Source organism: Daphnia pulicaria, chromosome 10 (assembly GCF_021234035.1).
Source record: "Daphnia pulicaria isolate SC F1-1A chromosome 10, SC_F0-13Bv2, whole genome shotgun sequence".
NCBI classification, from domain to species: domain Eukaryota; kingdom Metazoa; phylum Arthropoda; class Branchiopoda; order Diplostraca; family Daphniidae; genus Daphnia; species Daphnia pulicaria.
Window position 1 is genome coordinate 1,952,981 of NC_060922.1, and position 19,384 is coordinate 1,972,364.

The 19,384-nt window shown below is 40.0% G+C and overlaps 6 protein-coding genes across 13 annotated transcripts in view; 3 read left to right on the forward strand and 3 right to left on the reverse strand.

Moving 5' to 3' along the window:
* The window catches only part of LOC124314208 (RPII140-upstream gene protein-like), a 105,151-nt gene extending 93,039 nt beyond the window's left edge, over nt 1-12,112 (forward strand). The window contains exons 1-7 of one of the 3 annotated variants that reach the window (XM_046779347.1): nt 10,421-10,692; nt 10,755-10,920; nt 10,983-11,071; nt 11,130-11,206; nt 11,267-11,438; nt 11,507-11,687; nt 11,975-12,112. In XM_046779347.1, the coding sequence (XP_046635303.1) occupies nt 10,514-10,692; nt 10,755-10,920; nt 10,983-11,071; nt 11,130-11,206; nt 11,267-11,438; nt 11,507-11,684 (861 nt within the window). In that variant the 5' untranslated portion in view covers nt 10,421-10,513 and the 3' untranslated portion in view covers nt 11,685-11,687; nt 11,975-12,112. Of the gene's footprint in view, nt 1-10,420; nt 10,693-10,754; nt 10,921-10,982; nt 11,072-11,129; nt 11,207-11,266; nt 11,439-11,506; nt 11,791-11,974 lie in introns of those variants that run through there. The other 2 variants (XM_046779346.1, XM_046779345.1) reach the window with 2 other exon arrangements.
* Nucleotides 428-2,984, forward strand: LOC124314068 (arylsulfatase B-like). Of its 5 annotated transcripts, none has more exons than XM_046779077.1 (11): nt 428-628; nt 741-813; nt 877-963; nt 1,035-1,073; nt 1,139-1,350; nt 1,412-1,661; nt 1,727-1,884; nt 1,954-2,095; nt 2,165-2,320; nt 2,394-2,509; nt 2,565-2,984. In XM_046779077.1, the coding sequence occupies exons 1-11, from the start codon at nt 521-523 to the stop codon at nt 2,904-2,906; spliced, it is 1,683 nt and encodes a 560-aa protein (XP_046635033.1). In that variant the 5' UTR covers nt 428-520; the 3' UTR covers nt 2,907-2,984. The 5 variants fall into 5 exon arrangements, with proteins under 5 accessions (XP_046635033.1, XP_046635034.1, XP_046635036.1 ...); XM_046779078.1 differs by having other exon boundaries at nt 431-628; nt 1,139-1,326; XM_046779080.1 differs by having other exon boundaries at nt 492-675.
* LOC124314258 (pollen-specific leucine-rich repeat extensin-like protein 4) lies at nt 4,083-6,587 on the forward strand. Of its 2 annotated transcripts, XM_046779419.1 has the most exons (3): nt 4,083-5,804; nt 5,894-6,229; nt 6,263-6,587. In XM_046779419.1, the coding sequence occupies exons 1-3, from the start codon at nt 5,793-5,795 to the stop codon at nt 6,464-6,466; spliced, it is 552 nt and encodes a 183-aa protein (XP_046635375.1). In that variant the 5' UTR covers nt 4,083-5,792; the 3' UTR covers nt 6,467-6,587. The 2 variants fall into 2 exon arrangements, with proteins under 2 accessions (XP_046635375.1, XP_046635373.1); XM_046779417.1 differs by having other exon boundaries at nt 5,894-6,587.
* LOC124314257 lies at nt 9,408-10,319 on the reverse strand. Its single transcript, XM_046779416.1, has 3 exons — nt 9,898-10,319; nt 9,657-9,839; nt 9,408-9,581 (listed from the first exon to the last, which is right to left on the reverse strand). Exons 1-3 carry the CDS (start codon nt 10,146-10,148, stop codon nt 9,428-9,430), a joined length of 588 nt encoding a protein of 195 aa, XP_046635372.1. The 5' UTR covers nt 10,149-10,319; the 3' UTR covers nt 9,408-9,427.
* LOC124314181 (twinfilin-like) lies at nt 11,781-13,817 on the reverse strand. Its single transcript, XM_046779293.1, has 8 exons — nt 13,587-13,817; nt 13,442-13,519; nt 13,160-13,271; nt 12,939-13,101; nt 12,608-12,845; nt 12,403-12,546; nt 12,204-12,325; nt 11,781-12,132 (listed from the first exon to the last, which is right to left on the reverse strand). Exons 1-8 carry the CDS (start codon nt 13,609-13,611, stop codon nt 11,980-11,982), a joined length of 1,035 nt encoding a protein of 344 aa, XP_046635249.1. The 5' UTR covers nt 13,612-13,817; the 3' UTR covers nt 11,781-11,979.
* Nucleotides 13,818-14,028: 211 nt separating this feature from the next.
* LOC124313962 (guanine nucleotide exchange factor subunit Rich-like) lies at nt 14,029-19,314 on the reverse strand. Its single transcript, XM_046778861.1, has 6 exons — nt 19,009-19,314; nt 18,839-18,946; nt 18,251-18,774; nt 16,620-18,177; nt 15,269-16,553; nt 14,029-15,202 (listed from the first exon to the last, which is right to left on the reverse strand). The coding sequence occupies exons 1-6, from the start codon at nt 19,147-19,149 to the stop codon at nt 14,412-14,414; spliced, it is 4,407 nt and encodes a 1,468-aa protein (XP_046634817.1). The 5' UTR covers nt 19,150-19,314; the 3' UTR covers nt 14,029-14,411.
* Between the last annotated feature and the right edge of the window lie 70 nt (nt 19,315-19,384).

Sequence of the window (19,384 nt, forward strand, 5' to 3'; positions counted from 1 at the left end):
ATAGCTAAATGAGTGTATAAATAGTATATACTATATACACTTACAGATCATATTCGAATGCAAAGGTATGGGTCAAGCCGACCTCTTTGCGTCGCGTTGCAGTGTGAAGGGGTGCCGTGGACAGATGATTTTTATTTGGCTCGCCCGATGTGGTTTGCGCATAGCCTTTACGGGTAAATCGTGCCCGAGGGAAGGAAAGGGTGGAAAGGAAAGAATAGTATTTAATGCATTACACCAATTGCATTAGCATTACGCTAGAGCTAGACATTAAAAGATATTTGTACTACCATGTTCGAACCACAAAAAACTGTAGTGGTTGTTCGAAATGCCAAGTAGAAGTCAAGCGGTTCCCTCTGGTGGCCGATTCATGATTTCCACAACACATTCCGCAGTTTAGTCCCTAAAAGACGATGACGATGACGATGACGAATTATGGCGACCCACTAAGAAGTAAGAACTTGCCATAGCCTAATACTCAAGCCCAGCATTTTTAGTTAAATGGGAACCTGTCTCAGCAGATATGGCTTATCTTCATATAGTTGCGTTGTCATTTCTCGTTTCATCGTCTTGGGCTTCAGGAAAACAAATCCAGCAACCCAATTTGATATTCATTTTAGCAGATGATTTTGTAATAACCATTCAGTAATATACTATTTGTTTCCATTGGTATAAAACGTAAAGAAAAATTCCTTTACTTCATCACTTGATATTAAATTTGAATTTATTTCTGTAAAAAACAGGGGTGGAATGATGTCAGTTTTCATGGTTCCAAACAAATTCCAACACCCAATTTAGATGCCTTGGCCTTCTCAGGTCAGTAATAACAATGTAAACATTCATCATTAGAAATACTGAATTACTTTTCCTTCATATCAGGATTAATTTTACAGAACTACTATGTGACTCCATTATGCACTCCATCAAGGAGTGCTCTGATGACTGGGAAGCATCCTATCCATACAGGTTCTAATCAACACTTTGTATTGTCTGGCTTCTTCCATAACATTTAGCCTATAAGAGATGTTAATTTACAGGAATGCAACATGATGTGCTCTACGGATATTCCAGATATGGTAAGTTTTTATTCTCCATTTCAAATTAATAGCGCAACTGCTTATTTCCCAATTTGTTATTTAAGGGTTACCTCTGTCGGAAATCACTCTTCCTGAATATTTGAAGGATCTGGGTTACAAGAACCACATTGTAGGTAAGTGGCATTTAGGCCACTACACAAGTGTGTACACGCCACTTTATAGAGGATTTGACTCCCATTACGGATACTGGACCGGGCATCAAGATTATTATGATCACACGGCTGTCGAATGGGTACAAATAGCGCACGAACGTCTAGTATGCAATATCATTATTACTGCAATAATTGCTAAGTTTCTTTCAATGCTAAACAATCCAGAATGCGTGGGGCTACGATATGAGGCGAAATCATTCCGTCGATTGGTCCGCCTATGGAAAGTACACGACAACACTTTTGACGGATGAAGCCTGTGACGTAATTACCAAGCACGATGTCTCCGGTCCTCTGTTTCTTTACGTGGCCCATCTTGCCGTTCATTCAGCCAATCCATATTCCCCATTACAAGCGCCCGAAGAAACCGTTGAAATGTTTTCCAATATTGAAGATCTCCAACGAAGAAGATACGCAGGTAAATTTGTTGAACATCCGAAAAACTTTCAAGTTAATATCTCTTTTTCTTTATGCTTGAAACAGCTATGGTCCACGAGCTAGACGTTTCAGTTGGCAAAATAGTGAAATCTCTTGGCGATAATAACATGTTAGAAAACACGGTCATCGTCTTCAGCACAGACAATGGAGGACCTGCCGCAGGGTTCAATCAAAATGCCGCTTCCAACTGGCCTTTAAAAGGGGTAACGTGTTTTACATTCTATCGTAGCAGTATTATTTGCACTTACTGTTATTTCGTTTTCGTTTTCAAGGTTAAAAATACTCCTTGGGAAGGAGGTGTGCGAGCTGCTGGCTTAATATGGTCACCTTTGATTCCAAAGAGCCGACGAGGTCAAGTGATGTCTAATCTGATGGACATTTCCGATTGGCTACCAACACTGTTTGAAGCCGCTGGTCAGTCTCGAAGATGTACTCGACAGTTCGCCTGATTAATTACATTCCCTTTTTTATTTTCCAATTCAGGCGGCGATGTTGCGACTCTTAAAGGACTGGATGGTGTTAGCCATTGGAATACTGTCCTCTACGATAAGCCATCTGCGCGTAATCACGTTCTCCACAACATTGATGATCAGCTGGGATATGCCGCCATTCGCAAAGAAAATTGGAAGCTAGTCAAAGGTAACCGTTATACTCTACAAGCCAGCGGTTTTCAATACGGAGGGAAAACGTGTAAATTTGTTTGTCTTACAAGGAACTACATATGAAGGATCGTGGGATGGCTGGTATGGGCCATCTGGACGTACAAACGAAAGCTCCACGAATTTCATCAATAGCGTCGACGACGTCAGTCTAATCTACAAAAATGCGGTAAATCTATTCTTGATTCTTGTCCTGCATTTATTTCATGAATTACCAACAACAGGTACTTGATAGTGATGCTGCTCAGTATATTGCAATGCTGGGAATGTCTGGAACGCAGAACCTTTATCAGCAACTCCTCGACGCAGAAATCAGTTGTGGCGAGCGACCAGTCGATGCACATCCTTGTTTGCCTTTGGATGCCCCCTGCCTCTTTGATATCGAACAAGATCCATGCGAGTACAATAATTTGGCTGAAAAAATGCCTCACATCACCGAGGACTTGCTCAGTTTACTGAGCTGGTACAATTCAACAGCAGTGGCTCCCCTCAACACTTCTCCAGATCCCATGTCTAATCCCAAATATTGGAACTACACATACACAAACTGGGCTGATTTTGTGTAAACTCGGGTAATATGGTTACTATCTTCTGTAAATTGGCTCGACAAAGTACATTGCGGCACATAACCTTAAATAATTGAATGAATATCGAAATAGGACACTGTTTGTGTTTATTTAAAAATCTTCAACAAAACATAGACTCTGCATTTCATGTTACAAATATAAGCTAGCCACGGATTCCGCCAAAGTTACCGCGTTCTCCGTAACCGCCATATGGGCCACTGTACCCACCATACCTGATTCGTTGTTGGCTATCCGTTCGAATCTTTACGGTAACTTCACTGGCATGCAGATCGACATTGGGATCGTCTACTTGACCGTCTGTGGGAATGTCAGTTGATTCTCTCCCATTGCGCAACAACGGGCTGTCATTTTCACTATTTAGGTCATCAACAGCTGCGGCGACAAGAGCCACCAGACATACTAACACCAACTGTTAGTCAGCAAATCGTCGCAGCAACAGCGATGTCAAACAACAAGTAAAATATGTCATACTCTCAAGTTATAAGTGCAAGAAAAAATATTGCTATTTGCAATTTTACCGTGGTTTTCATAGCTTCCATATGTTTGCAGGACTCTAGTTGGGTACGGATCGAGCTCAGAATTGAAAAACTAATGTTTATCGATCGAAATTTTGTCGCTTTTATACTGACTCTTTCTTTAATTTTATTATTATCAGGGAAATCCCCGGAAACAAAAGCGAAAAAAAGAAATTTAGAAACAAAAGTCTCATAAAAAAGTTTCACTATTTGGAATCGCCCTAATTTGTAACGTTGTGCGTATGATTAGAAATCAGAATATAGGGCTACTCATTGTTTGACTGGAAAATAATGATCAAATATCAATGTCAGATTATCTCAGATATGTTGTTCAAGAAGGCCATGCAAAACTGTCCTTTTCAACGGGTGTTTCCGGGATGTGTTTAATTTGCCGTTAACTTCACTGAACCAATGAAATTTTCTCAAGGTCTTGCCAATGTCTTCAAGTTTTTAAATAAACGCAGAATAGCATAACTTCAACAAAAGTCCAAGTAAGTATAAAAGGTATATACCGACAGCTTTGCTGGTATCAGTTTAACGACAAACGCGCAAAGCGTATGTATTGGTAATGCTCTGGTAAGTAATATTAACTCGCATTCTTTTTTTTTTAGATATTCGACTAACTCCGTGTTCTAGATTCTTCACTTTTTGCTGATTTCATATTTGGCTTACTTTTCATGCGATATTGGAACAGTGAATGGTGCTGTTTATACCATCGTCAGCTGTTTCGGTTGTTGTTTTTTTTTTTTAATTCAACAGAAAGTTTAAAAATGCCGCCCATTTGAAGAAATTGAACATGGATGAATTTACCATGTTTCCCATCCATGCTAAATATCTTAAATATTTTTGCGAGAATTCCACGTCCGTCAAACCACCAGTAGACGGACCCGGATCTGATGTTTCCGAAAAAATTTTCAGACTACCGAAAAACCGTATGGCTATCGCAGCTGCCACTCTTTCGGGGAAAGTTCTCTCTCTCGCAAAGAATTAAAATTCTGACCAAAGCATCGAGCGATCAACATCAGACCGACAGACAACAATCCATGGCGGATATTTCCAACCGATGACTGTACAGATAAGCTCATTTGGACTGGCTCGGACACAGCGGTGGTTACCAATTTTCATGAGTTTACCTTTAACGGCCATCACGGATCCGCTTCCGACTACGTCAGTAATCTTTATTTTCGCGAGTTACGACACATGCGTTATTCTACCACAACTCCTGTTTCCGCCTGTTTCAAAGACAGTAAAAAAAAACTCGACATGGGTAGCTTTTTAAAAAATAGCAGTCGCTGTTTTGTGTTATGCACCATTTTAATTGGCATTGCGATTCGCATACAGTCTCGTATTTATACCAAAAATGAGTCAGACAATTTCACAATTGTTTTTCTGACTCACGTTAGATAAATAACTTAGATTTCGTTCACATGAATTGAAAATGAAAAGCATTTACCTTGTATCAATTGTTTTTTTTTAAATAACAAAAAACAAACTGTGTCACACAAAAGGAGCAATAACTGAATTCGGAGTCGAGCTCAGTTAATTTTAGTCTTCGTGCGATTTTTTCCACCGTCGTCCTTTGGTTAGTTGCGCGCAGTTAAATCAGCACGATTCAGCAGTTAGCTAGAACACTAACGATCGTTTGCTATTTTACTCACGCCACTGTTAATAACCTTCCTCAGGAACTGGAAAGTTCCGCTGTTGCCCGTCCTTTCTAAACAAGGACGCGTGTTCTAATGATCTGAATTTTTTCGTCTTTGGGCGGCAACGAAACAAGTTCTCGTTTAAACTGTGCCGTATCTGGAGCAAATTTCATAAACGTTTTTTCCAGCCTGGAAAGTATAGTTACAGCATCAGAAACTAAAGGTAAAATGATTCAGTCATTCTAAAATACCCATTGACTCAATAACTTCATTCCGAGAAATTGAAGGTATGATATCTCAAATTCGTGGTAAGCAAATCAAGAAATAAATTCTTAAAATTAACTTTTAAGCAATTTGCTATTAAAATGTATAGAAGGAAAAAAAAATACAAATTACTCTCCTTAAAAGAGACTAACAAGGGCGCACCTTTCACTCAACATTTGGAACAAAATTCGAGGAGAGGGCGAACAATTTCCTGTTTGGCAACTGACGGCCTTTTGTCTAGAAACCATGTTTCCAGTGGATAACCTCAAGGACGTTCAATGTGTGTAATAACACGCTGAGTTGGGCCATGGTAAAAAAAAAAAGAGCAGCAGAATACCTTGAATCCAGACGGCTATAAAAGATGTAAGAAAATATCAAACACGCAACAGTCTTTGATCATAGAAACCTTCTGCAAGTACCGTAACAAACACAGCACCAAAAAAATGAAATTGGTGGTAAGGATTCTTTTGCATATCTATTGCTGTTTACCAACTCATCGCTAAAATTCAAAAATCATTTGAATAATCAATTTCTATTTGGGCAGATTATACTTACCTGTTTGGTGGCGTTGAGCAGACAACAGCAGCCGTTTCCAGGTTTTGGAAATACTTTTGGAAACTTGGGAAACGCGTTCGGAAACGCCTTCAATGCTATATTCACAAATTCGGCTAATCAGCTTACCAATTCAGTTCGACCACTCGGTTCACCTGGAAATAACGCAGCGGGTTTCGGACCTAATTTCCAGCAACGGCCTCCTGCCAACGGTTTCAACTCGCCGGGATTTTTCGCTGCTGTGAGACCTATACCCGGCCCTACTAATAGACCCGTAACCATTGCCCCAGTTGTCCGGCCTACCGGTGTTCCGGTTACTCCTGTTGTCCGGCCCACTGGTTCCCCAGTCGTTCCTGTGAATCGGCCTACTGGTTCCCCAGTCGTTCCTGTGAACCGGCCTACCGGTTCTGCTGTTACCGGTAGGAAACGGCGAACGGTCGTAGAGAAAGTCGTTGATACCCCGGCAGCTTATACTGCTGATAATGATACTCCAAAGCCAATTACTACTACCGAAGCGCCCTCTAGCTATTGGCCAGTCCCTGGTGCAGGCTGGTTCTACGGTTAGAAACCTGAAATCGCAATCATTTTTTTTTTTTTATCAACGCATTTTTTCAAAATGTAGTTTTCTGTATATTCCAAGATGTATTTTTATGTGTGTCGTTATAGTATACATTTATTTTTATCAATATGCGTAACATTTTCTGCTTTTCTTTCCTTGGGAATTGAGACGAAGTTTTCCCGGAAATCGAACCATAGAACGTGATGATGTGTAATTAGCAGGGTGTGAACATCACAGCTTCAAGTTTGTTTATTAATATTTGAAAGTCAGTCTATTGTAAAAAAAAAGTCAGCGGACTCCTCGACCCATGACGGTCAAACGAACTTCGACGTATGCCCATCACAAAAATGGTTATGACTGGCTTACATAATTATTTCGTTCCTCTTTTTCTATTTGGCATTTGCTACTTTCACTGACAGTTCTAAGTTACAGCCTTTGTAAGGTGGTACGTATACGAAATACAAATTTTAAAATGAGTCCCTGATTATATACAACCTTGTCAATCACAACTGCGCTATCATTGGACGATGCATTATAGAACGTCACTTCCGCATATAGGACACACAAACAAATTCTAAGAAAGATTATAGAAAAGGGTATTTTGGGAAGTTACGCTGGAATGTTCAAAACTTCATTCTTAAACAACACAACGCGCGATTACGCAGCATATATCCTTAATGACTTTTGTATATATTACTTTGTGTGTATAAATAGTAGAAGATGATCATGAATTCAAGATGAGGCTCATCAAACCAGGACATGCAACTCACATTGACAAATGCCGCCATGACACTATGAGATGCAATATTTCATTAGAATGCATACATTATTGTTGATGTGTAAGTTTGCCAGTTTCCCCATTCGTAAGAATCCGAGCTGGGCTATATAAAGACGAGTATCCACATGACTAGGAATCAGCACTTTCTTAATCAACAGAAAAGCAATCGGACCACAAAACAGAAAACAACTCGCCATGAAAGCAGCGGTAGGTTTTCATCCATCTTAATTTCTCTATGTCAATTGAATGTTTACTCCTATTCGAGAAATTAAAAAATATTGTCGATTGTATCCGACAGGTTGTGCTAACAATTCTATTAGCGACTTTTATTGCCGCAATAGTTTCCGAAGAGCAGCTGGAAAACAATGAATTGTCTGAGGACTTAATACCAGATCTTTTCACCGAAGGACAACGCTTGAGATTTTACCGTTTCCGTACCATCCAATTGGTACGCAATAAAGCAAATGTCCCCGCCAAACCATCGAATGGTTATTCTGGCTATCAGGCTGGTTACGGAGCTTTCCGCGGACGCCGTTCTTCCAGTCAAACAGAGAATTTATAGTCTATCGGAACATCGACATTTGAATATTTGTTCTTTGATTTAATTGAATTTTGACATAACCAAGAAATGGTTGGGTCCATCTGGATATACTGAACTCTGCCTTTTTACATCGAATATTCTCAAAATCATGTAATATTTTGCTGTACATTTAAAAAAATACATTTACTCGAAAATTTATAACGAGGAGGTGCCGGTGGGGCGACAGGTTTCTTTTTGGTCAAAATATTATCTTGTTGCACTTTGCTTTAATTGTTTGAAGTTCAAATATTTTTGAATTTGATGGTTTACCCAAAGAAAAAGTTGTGAGGTACAGAAAAAAAAACAGGCCTAATCTGCAGTTGTTCGACAAATGAGATTTTTTGTAAACCCTTATTGAGAAAAATCAAAAACGGAGAGAGAAAACAGTTGCAGTCAACCGCCTAGCTCAGGAATAAACGTACTCTGTGACTGGCGTAACGATTTATAATCAACGCGACCCGAAAATGTCAAAAGGAAGAATAGAGATCAATTATGTCCTACTTTTATGCCAGGCATTTACAGTTTCTCCATGCATCTGCTGAAGAGTTAAAGTGCTGCTGATGACAGGTTAACACCTGTATACAAGAAAAACTTGTATATTGTGTGGTTATGATGGCTGGCTCTAGCCTCAAATCTGCAAAACAGAAAATGGTTACATAGAACAAACAAATTGCCATGTCTGTCTTTAATTACATGATAAATACTAGTCAGGAATAACTGACATTTCACACATTTGGAACAGGTTTAACTCTTCTACAGCTCCCACAGATATTCTATTTGTATTCTTAGTTTTATTTACACGCTGAACAGCATACTGTAGTATGACGGTTATCATAAACAAATAAATCTATAACAATGTAAATCTTGAACTTTGTCTCTGACTTTTTCGAAATTTTAAACTGAACGAAAGCACTAAGCAGACGACACTTTCCAAGCAACTACCCAGGGCTACCACTTTTTGAGAAGGGGGAAAAATAAGTAATTAAATAAACCCTAAATCCAAACTGCAAAAACGATGAGAGCGGTTATTATTTTCATATGAAATTATTCGTTTCAAAAAATTTTATGAAGCTAACCTAGAAAGGACAAGTTCCAAATACAAATTTACATGAAACCCGCAGAAAGACCAACCTCTCACCTAATACATCCCCCAGGACCCTCTTGGAAGCCAAAAGGGAACTTTGAACATTCAATGTGTCGCGTGTCGGTCGCGAGCCAATGAGAAGAAAAAACTGAGTGTCTGTAACTCTTTTATCTCTTTAGTTTGTACTTAAAAATCCGAAGGCTATATTTCTTCGTTGATCCTCATCGTGCACTGCCCAGGTAAATCGATACTCGATAGTCATGCTTTTTTTCTCTGGAAGTGTTCCTGATCCTGACGCTTCATGAGAGGCGCCACAGTGGGTGTATTGGGATATGGGAAATAGGCGAGTGAAAAATTTCTTGGTAATATATGGTGAAACGTGAAAGCGATTAAATCCCTATCGGAAAACTAGAAGATATACATTAAAAAAAATTAGGTTTATGAAATGAAACATTCATGATACATGTGGTGAGATGAAAAATAAGTGCATGAAGTCATCTGTAAAGTTAACAATGTAAAAATGTATTATTTTTCGAGAAGAAAAATGGACATTTTTGCCATTATAGCATCAACTGTAGAAAAATTGGTCTTGGCCTTGGGATCTAACATATTCTGCAAGTTGGTCACAGATTGGGATGAATAATTAAAAATCTCCAACAAATGCTTTGCATTGATCAGTCTATCCCCATAGAACAAGAAAATAATAGTTAGTCGAATGCAGCAAAATTCAATCATTACTCAAGATAGTTTGTACCTGTTGGCATAGCACATGTTGATCTCATCCATCCACTCTATCATCAAACTGACTGGAGGATAAAGAGAAGTTCCTTCATAGAATGTTGTGTCAGCTTGGATTGTATCAAAGTCTTCCACATAAAGTTTATATGTAACTTCACAAATATTTTTTATTCGTTGATTTTCCTGGTTGAGCTCTTCTCTGATGCATCAGAAATTGTTAATTTGAATCACAATTAAAACATTGTAATTTTTCTTACAGCAAAAGTACCATAGTAATCATCTCTTCTTCCATTAAGGCCCTGATGATTTGTTCCAGTCTGCCGTTTAAATCGGGAAATTTTCTCGAAAGCTCGCATGGTTCCGTTTTCAGTACACACTCTAGCTGATCACTTAATCCTGACATGACCTTAAGTGACGATTCAAACCCTTGTAGAATTTCGTTCCATTTAAGTCTATGTATTTCAATTGAAGAGTAAGTCTTCAACAAACTAGTTCTCAGGACATCCATGTTCAGTTTATGAAAAAAATAACTTTTTTATTAAAATGCTTTCTGCGATGACATTTGGTTGTGGTGTTTGAAAACATTCAGGTCTTCTGCTGAAATGTTGAAAGGGTTGCCAATGATTTAGCTGTAAAAAATTTTATTTATAGTTTGTTATTGTTCCATAATTTTGTGTGAAGATCGCTACGAAATTTTTTATTTGGCTGACTTTTCCAAAATATAAAATGTTTTTTTTTTTTTTTTATAATCAGATAATCGTGCGCTCTGCATTGCACCGGTGGAAATCAGATGGAATCACGAATCAAAACACCATGCTAAGTTGATAACCGTCTGCTAGAAAAGCATTTGTTAAACACAAATTATTTTAAAAAATGTGGAGAAGAAAAATACCGATTCGGCTAGGACTTAGCATTTTTGGTGTGGAAATATTGTCAAATAATGACATTATTGATCCCACATCCCCATCTGCGCAAAAGCTAGCGGAAGAAGCACGAAGAACAGCTGAAAATGAGACCGGTTGGGATCGGCTGAAGGCCATATTTAAAACCGAGTATTTCCATTTAATATGTTTTCGTCGTTTTCACTAATTACTTAATCTTTTTCATTGGATAGTGAATTCAATTCCGTTAGTCCTGAACTTGACAGTACTTTTGCTGCAGCAGCTGGAGGTTTATTAGCAGGAATGATTATTGGTGGAATGCCTGCATCAAAGTTAGCACATGAGGATTTCATAGCAAGAAATAAAGCATCCACATTTGAGAATCATATAGAAGCCAAGGTAAGTGGGCAATTAAGGTTGAATAAATCAAAGTAATAAAATAAAAATCCCATCCATTGCAGAGCAAGCTGCAGTTCAATGTTACTAGAGCAATGGCTGTAGGAGGCTGGAGAGTAGGATGGAGGCTTGCTCTTTTTACAGGAGGTTTCACGTTAGTACTTTAACAGTTTTTTTTAACAATCAGGAGTTGAAGTTACATTTATCAATAGGTTTTTTACCACAGCTGTTTCAACATACCGGAATAAGTCGAGCATATTTGAATTTTCAGCCGGCGGGCTATTGGCAGGTAGGACCTAATTTAGATTGTGATATTGTTATATCTTAATTTAATAAAAAATGTTTATAGGTTCCATGTACAAATTCACAATGGGTCCAAAAGCGATGGTGTCAGGTGGTCTTGCAGGAGGAGTTTTGGGCACAGTAGCTGGTGCCGTTACGGTTGGATTACTGAAGTTGACTGGCACAACAACTGAAGAATTGCGTTATTGGAGAAAAGGGTGGAAAGAGTCCCAAAATAGGTACTAAACTGTTAATCATTAAACATTCCCAAGATTATTTTTAAAGGGGAAAAACATGATTTTTACAGAGAAGTTACAGTCGGAAATCCTAAACGAAAGGAAACCTTGGGAACAATGGGAATTATGCACGATTTGAGTGTGACAATGAAAGCACACTTGAATGAATCCAACGAAAGCGACGAAGAAAACGCGAAGACTCCAAATACAGTGAGCGAACAGAAAGCATTGCAATCGGAAACCAGCTGAATGGTAATTTTGAAAAGTGGATCTTTATATATAAATAAATTAGTCGTTGATAAATGCCGTTATTTTTCACTTATAATTGATTTGAATTAAATTTCATATGGTTTTATTCATTTATTTTTTTCACACATCAAATTTCACAAACAGCTTGTATGATCTTAAATACCACTGGATAGGAAACGAATCTATAAACTAGGCACTTGCGTATAACCGATGCCCATTGCTTTCACACTTTATCTTCAAAAGAAAATTTTGAAATATTGGGTATTTTGTTTTATAATCATACCAATCAGATACGTTATTCTTGCGGCTTTTGGCTCGTCAGGCGACGCGCACCTCTACCAGGAGGACCTTTGGGTTTCTCAAATTTGGGTTGATGAAGATTTTTCTTCGGATGCAACTCATCCATCACGAATTCTTCAGTTAACTCATCTCCTTTTTCAACTTCAATCTGGAGTTTTATAGATTATTCAAATTCAGTCAATAAAGTAAAACAATGAATGAAAAAGTGCACTGATTTACTTTTTTGTCGATTGTGATGAGAAGTTTGTTTTCAATCAAATCTGTGATGGGTCCTTTACAACTAGAGTAGAGCATCCGCTCACGAATCGAGCATGCGTAACCAGGCATAGAATAGATAAAAACTGGTGAGAATAAACAATAAAGTAAAGATATGGCATTTCAATTGAAAATTAATATCTTTGTAAAAAAATATTCTAACCTATGCTCTCAAGGAAATCGCCTTCGTGTGAGTGCGGAAAACGGAAGAGGTGATACCGGCCATGATCATCTGGTACTCGACTGCCCAAGATGTGAACGTTAATCTGGTCCGTGCTTTCAAGATTGACAACTTCCTTCGCCATATCTTTAAAAAAATAAAATTAAGTAAATATTGCACAACACACTTATGCGCGATGTTTACTGACCAATGCTCAGCTGGATGTAAGAATGGTTTTTGTGCTTAAAATCAATCATTGCTTTTAGTCCAGCCTCTGAGATAGGGAAGGCTACGCCACTGAGTGTCTGATGCTTTGAGTCGTAACCAATGTGCGCGTTGGTTTCAGTCCGCTTAACCAAAGCCAACTCTTCCTCAGCCTGAGTCAAAGGAGCAGGAGCCGCCGCATTTTTCTTTTGCTTGAGATAACCCTTAAGTGTCAAATCCTCCTATGAAGAAAGAATGTTTTTTTTTTTTTTTTTTTTTTACATTATTTCAAATAATAAATATTCACGTAATGTGTTTATGAATTATATACTGACTGGAACTGTTCCAAGAATGTCTTCTTTAATTTGCCCACTACCAAATTGGCTTTTAAGGGTTGCTTTTGTTGAGGCATAGATCATCTTTTCTCTGATAGGGGCATCTTCAGGTATCCAAGTAATGAAAAGCCATTCATATCCTAAGGAATTTTGAGAATCTAACCTGAATTGATTAAAAAAGCTTAGTTACAAATTCTTTTCAAAGAAACTTCTAAACTTACCTAAACAGGAGGTAGGCAGGTTGGTTCTCATCCAATAGGAGAGGTATCAAATTGTCAAAATCCTCTTCCCAGTTTGACTGCTTTCTTGCAAATTCATTTAGACAAAGTTCCTCTATAGAAAATAATAAATCAAGTGTTTACTTTGGAACAAAGATAAGATATCTTCTCATATCCACAAGTGCATAGGTACAACTTACAACCATGGTTACGACATTCCAACCATGTTGTTCCAATACTGACTGTTCTTTTACTACGATTTTAGAATTCTCTAGTATTAATTACCTTTGATGATGGAAACTCTGAAAACTCGAATCTGTCCGTCCCTGCATTTTCCGAAAAATGAGATAAGCTCGACGTTTCCTGAATATGTAGAACAGTTGTAATTTGAAAATCACTCGACCAGAACATTTTGATGACACAAGTATACCTTTGATTCCAGTTTGATGCGACATTCTCACAAGTTAAACTATTTTTATATTAAATTATGTACAGAATACTTTTAGAAGATATAATACAGTATACAAGAATAATGCAACTGAATTCGGTAATTTTGGGGCACAAACTATTTTTCTTTCTGTGCAATGAGCTCTGACACTTGCATGCAGAGAAATACGAATACATACCGCTAGATGCCCCACTTTGCAAAAGAGAGGCGGGGCAAAAAAGGCTAGCGATCTAGAATTCAAAGTCGGTTCCACATATCAGTTGACACTTGACAGGTTTTCAATGTTGTAACTGTAAATATACGTGATAAGAAAACTGTATCACGTAAGCGAAGGAAATGCCGTCAAGCGGATGAAATGCGTAGCTCACGCGTCCGTTCGAGAACAAAAAACAATCCTTTATCATCACGTCAAGTCATTTGCGGCTGATTGGTATAATAATAGGACACATATCCCTCCACTGTATTTCGTAATCTTAAGGCACAACACAAAGTAATTTTTTTTCTATACAATTTTCGCCCGTACTCTATGGCCGACCCGTTATCATCAGAATGCCTCGTTAAGAAGACTAAAGTTTACAACATGTTGAGAGGACACAATGTTGAAGCACGTTTGATTCTTCTTTGTCTTTTCCCTCTTCTTGTTTTGTACCGAGCTGCTCTGAGGTTTTAAAGATGAATGAATAAGAAGAACAATTTGGAAAATTAGACATAGGAATGGAAATCCGAGTCAAATGTCAATCGAAAACAAAAAGAGAGTGAGAAAACAGATCCAAATCGAGTGGCTGAGTGGCACAAGAGAGAAGGGGATTATGAAATTATACAGCCGGATCCCTGTTGGGTTATTGGTGGTTCGTCTGGTTGTTGAATGACTGGCTCTTTCTTCGTTGAATGCTCCAATTGCTGCGTTAATTGCAATGCAGCACCTTCAGATGGTAGATACAGTTTATCCACTTTGCCATTGGCCTTAAAAACGGGAATGTCCATATCCTCTTCGGTGACACGATCCAACAATGGTGTCAATAAAGTGACAGAAGTATGGCGCGATTTCGTGCCGCTGCCCTGGCTTGCAGATTCAGAGGTGCTATTCGCTTCCAACGGTGAACTCAAAGGGCCGTTGGTGTGAGGCAAAATAAGTTTAGTCAAAATACCCACCTGACCGTAAATGACGTTCATAAACGGTCGATAGCCTTGGCAATCAGTCTCTGCCCAGTGTGACAAAGCCAACAAGGCATCTCTTAATCGAGTGACGATTTCAATCGTGGCCGCTTGGTTGGGTGGCTGGCAACTGGTTAATGCACTCCTTGCCATACTAACTAACCTCAAGACCGCCATTGCGTCTCGAAGAACCAATGCCAAAACTAATGCCCAATCTAAACAGTCAGCTTCGGTGAAAAGCTGTAGCAAATATCTCAGTTGCAACTCTGCTTGGGCATTCGCTTTAAGAGGAGGATCGCAAAGAGCGGAGGCTGCCGATGCTGCTTCTGTAGTTATCGAGTGAACGCCCCACGAGGATTCTTGAAGACTGTCCAAGTCGTTTAGTCTGTCTTCACCAGCCAAACTAATTTGATCCCCCTCACTTTGGATGCTCCATTCTTCCTCTATTGAAAAAATAATAAATAAATAAAAATCAGAATATTAAGTAAATAAAATGCAATAGTCCTTACGAGATGGGACGTGGGGTTTCAATTGGGCTTCGACGGTCTGGAGCAATAGTCCTCCGTTAACAGGGGGATGCGAGACTTCGCCGTTATGTCGAAGCTGGAAGGGTGGATCAGATGAAACTGGAGTTGTCATTGCCGGAGCGGCACTGACATCAACTTCCAATGCTTGCAACTTCTCTTCGAGTGATATGCTACGATTAGAGAATTTTCGAACGGGCAGAGTACTAACTACTGGGAAAGGCCAGGTAAAATCAGCGTGCAGACGACGTATGGCGCTAACGAAATCATCGACACGAGCTGCTCTCATTCGTTCTCTACTCAGCCAGCTTACTAATGGACATTCAAAATGAGCCGCCAAGTAGCCAAGATCTCTCAAACGTCCGGCCGATAGGAGTCGGCGGACGTGTCGTTGTAAAATCAAGTCCATAAAGAGCTCTTCTAAAGATGGATCGGGTGGATCGTGCTCTGCAGTTATGGTAATCGGATGGGAATTAACTGGAGCTGACTTCTTTCGTGGTGGAGGTTCTTTTCCTGTAGGTGGGGAGGAATAGTTTTTGCTCATTGGAATAGTTTCGCTCATTGATCGAGTGATTTCACGATGAATTCCGGTACTCGCATCTGACGACGGCGATTTCATGCTTCCGGCGGCCCGACTTCCGGGTCGGTGGACAGTTGATCCTAATAAAAAGTTAAAATCTTCCGGATTGGGACTCACTGGAGGTGTTTGTGAACCCAAACTTATTTTAGCTGGAAGGAGAGATCCAGCAGGACTAGGAGCCGATCCGGGCTTCCAGGACGAAGAAAAACTGGGAGTCGCTGAATCGGCATCGCTGGGATCGATGGCACGTAAAAAACGAACCAACTCTTTGGCCAAATCCCAGCTACAATTTTCAAGTGCGGCATCCAGTAGCAAAGTAGCATATTGCCGACTGATTGACACTGGCTCCATATTCTGTAAAATAATTAGATAAGAAGCAGCCAGATCCAGTTGCTTTGAATCCAGACAACGTTGGAAAAGTTGGCGAGGATTTGCTCCGGCACCAAAAAGGTAAGGCCAGAGAGCTACTTCCGTCTTCCGCGCGCACTGCACCACAGTCTTCAGATAAACGGGGAATTCTTGGATAAATTCAAGCACGCTCGGTAATAGGGCGTCGGGTATAGGTTCTTTGCTGGTTGCCTCTTCTTCTAGTACCTCATGCAGCAGCAGTTCCAATGAATGGGAGAAGTAAGGTAGAGCGGTGCAACCACGGGCAATCTCCCAAGCGTGGAACCCCAAATTGCGTCGGATCTATCAAAGCGAATTTGAAAGTAAAAACACGATATCACAACTTTGGTCAGAAGAGTTCATATTTACCAATTGCCGAAAGATGTGATGTAGATAAACTTGGCTATTACGTTCAAGTACACATAATGGAATGAGCCACGGATTTTCCGAAGTTGCGCTGGAAGGATAAAGTAATGTGTCCGTCTCGACGCCGATAAGAATGGCCTCTTCAAAAAGAACAGATAGTGGATAAATGTGTAGCTGGAACGGTAACATGATCCGCTTCGACATAAAGGCGTGGTGCCCTTTGTCACCTTCACGCGGATAGAGCGGAAGCCAAACGCGCATCCCGTGGGCTCCACAACAAAGCCACAACGCCTGAGTCAAGTGAGGTTTACGTGGGCACAGTCTGTCAGGATTGGGGACCCAAAGAATCTCAACACTTGACGCCAAGACGGTCGGAGCGGAATAGTAGGCAGATCCTTCTTCACTGTCGTCAGATCCTTCATTACGTTGAATAAGGAGAACACGTCCGCACACATTGAGTAAAATATTTTGCTGGCGAGATGGCCCGTGCGGTTGTTGCGGTTCGGTGGCATGGCTCAAACTAGTCAGGGTAGCGGCCACTAAGCACGCAGGATGCAGACCGAGTGTACTGACGTCAATCTCTTGTGTCCTGGACAATTGCAACTGTCCATTCCCCGATGTTTCTGTTTCAAAAAGGCTAATGTGACAGTCGGATGTGTAAACCAATAACGTGTCTCCCATTAGATTAAGCAACAGAATTTGTCCCGTAACTTGTTGAACAGTGCAGAAAGCGTTGTCTAGTCGAGCATTGTCACGAGGGTAGAGTCGGATTTCGTCTCGATCAGCACCTATATTGTAACAGCCCATGACCACATGCGGTTGGCCTTTGGTACTTAACCACAAGAGCCCTCCAGCAACGACGAAATCACGTTCTTGAGACTCGTTTCCAAACAGTTTCCACCGGCGTGTCGAAAATGAGTATAAAGCAAAACCAGTTCGACCAGCTACGGCAAGATTTTCACATTTGGCGTCTAATGTTGCAAATCGCAGAGGCCAATTACCGGCCATATAGGCTGAAGGTGCTTGCACAATCAACCATTGTTTGCTACTAAGTAGCGCACAAGAGTCGACACCGGTGGAGGAAGATGTTCGGCGTGGACTTGTGTCACTGATATTGATGTAAATTCGGTCTTGTCCATGTAAATAAAGTCGTTCTTTGGAGCTCATGCACGGATTTGCCGTAAGCGGTGATTTTACCAACTCCATCTGAGTTAATGCATCGCCAGTTAAAGAAATCATCCAGAGTTGATAGCCTTCGATACCCCAGTCCATTGTGCGGACGGCAAAAGAATGATGCTGAGCTGCACCATAGTCCCAGTTGAGCGTGCAGAGTAACAATGCGCCAAAAGTTGACCACAAGGAAACAGCACCTTTTGCCCAACAAAGAGCTAAACAGCAACCATCAGGACTCCATTTCAGCAGCTGGACAGGACCAGGTGAACCAGGGAAATCTTTACTGCTCAGCTGTAAAGTGTGAGAAAGTTGTAATCCGCCGGTCGTTTCATCAATAGTGTAAACATCAGTATGGGTATTACGACGGCCAAAAGCCACTAATCGATATCTATAATGTTTTGGAAGATGAAAGATTATGTAAACTGAATAGCATGTCATATTTGGTAATTAATAATCAATACCTATGATTGATGGCGGTACACGTCACGTCATCTAGTGGAGCCCAAATCCCCTGGACTTGGTTCGGATCAAACTTTAATGTAGTAGCAGTAAGAAAGGCTCCTCTTCCATCATTAAGAACTACAGCAAATCCACCCAGTAAAGGTGAATAATCAATTTGCGTGATGAAAGTGTTGGGTTCTGTAATGGGAACCGCCCTAGCAGCAAGCTGATCAACGCAAAATGGTACGCGCCTCAAATCAAGGCAGTAATCCCGATTGAGAGTTCCATTCCAATAATATCTTAGGACATGTCCATATTTTGTTGCCACCATCAGCTCATCCCGAATGCAAACCAACCCTGTAGCACCAGTGTCAATTGGTATTGTTTGAGAAAGCTTGAGAGTGAAGGCTGGTACACTATCTTTAATGTAGAGTTCAGCACTCTCTCTTCTAAGTCCTGGAATTGTAGAGTCTCTTTGCTCATACAAATGTTGTTGGTCCGAGACAAAACTCAACTCATAAAATGACAAGTAGCCTTTTGATGTCTATCAAGTGAAAAATACATAATCAATAACAAAAATGTTGGTTAAATTCTATTATAAAACATACGGTAACAGCAATGGCAGATGAATCTGGTTTCCACTCCACTTCCTGGTTTTCTCCATGTTCTTCCAATGATTTAGCATCTCGTTTTAAGCAAGCCACTGGTACACAAGGCTATTTAAATAAGAAATTAGTCTAAACCAGCTTTGTGGATACCAAGCCAAAAATGTAAATACCTTATTATACAGTATGGTGAGGGTGTCGGAAGACAAGACAGCTACCAGAATTTTATCCCTATTGCATACGACATGATGAATAACCGGGCTACCCAGAACAGGCAACCGGATTACTCTTGGCCAATTGACCGGGTAGTACATACCTCACACTTTGGCAATAGACTTTTATACAAAGATCTAATTAGATCAACCAAATAGGCAAAAACAAAGAACTGGGTTTAGTCTACATAAACATATTGTTGACAGCTTACACGAAAACAGCAAGTGAAGAGGTCAAATTACTCGTAATTTTTTTTGTTGCTTCCCACACGCCATCTATCGTCGATTCCCACGAGCTAGAGATAAGAGTCCATCCACCCTAGGGCCACCAGCAAAC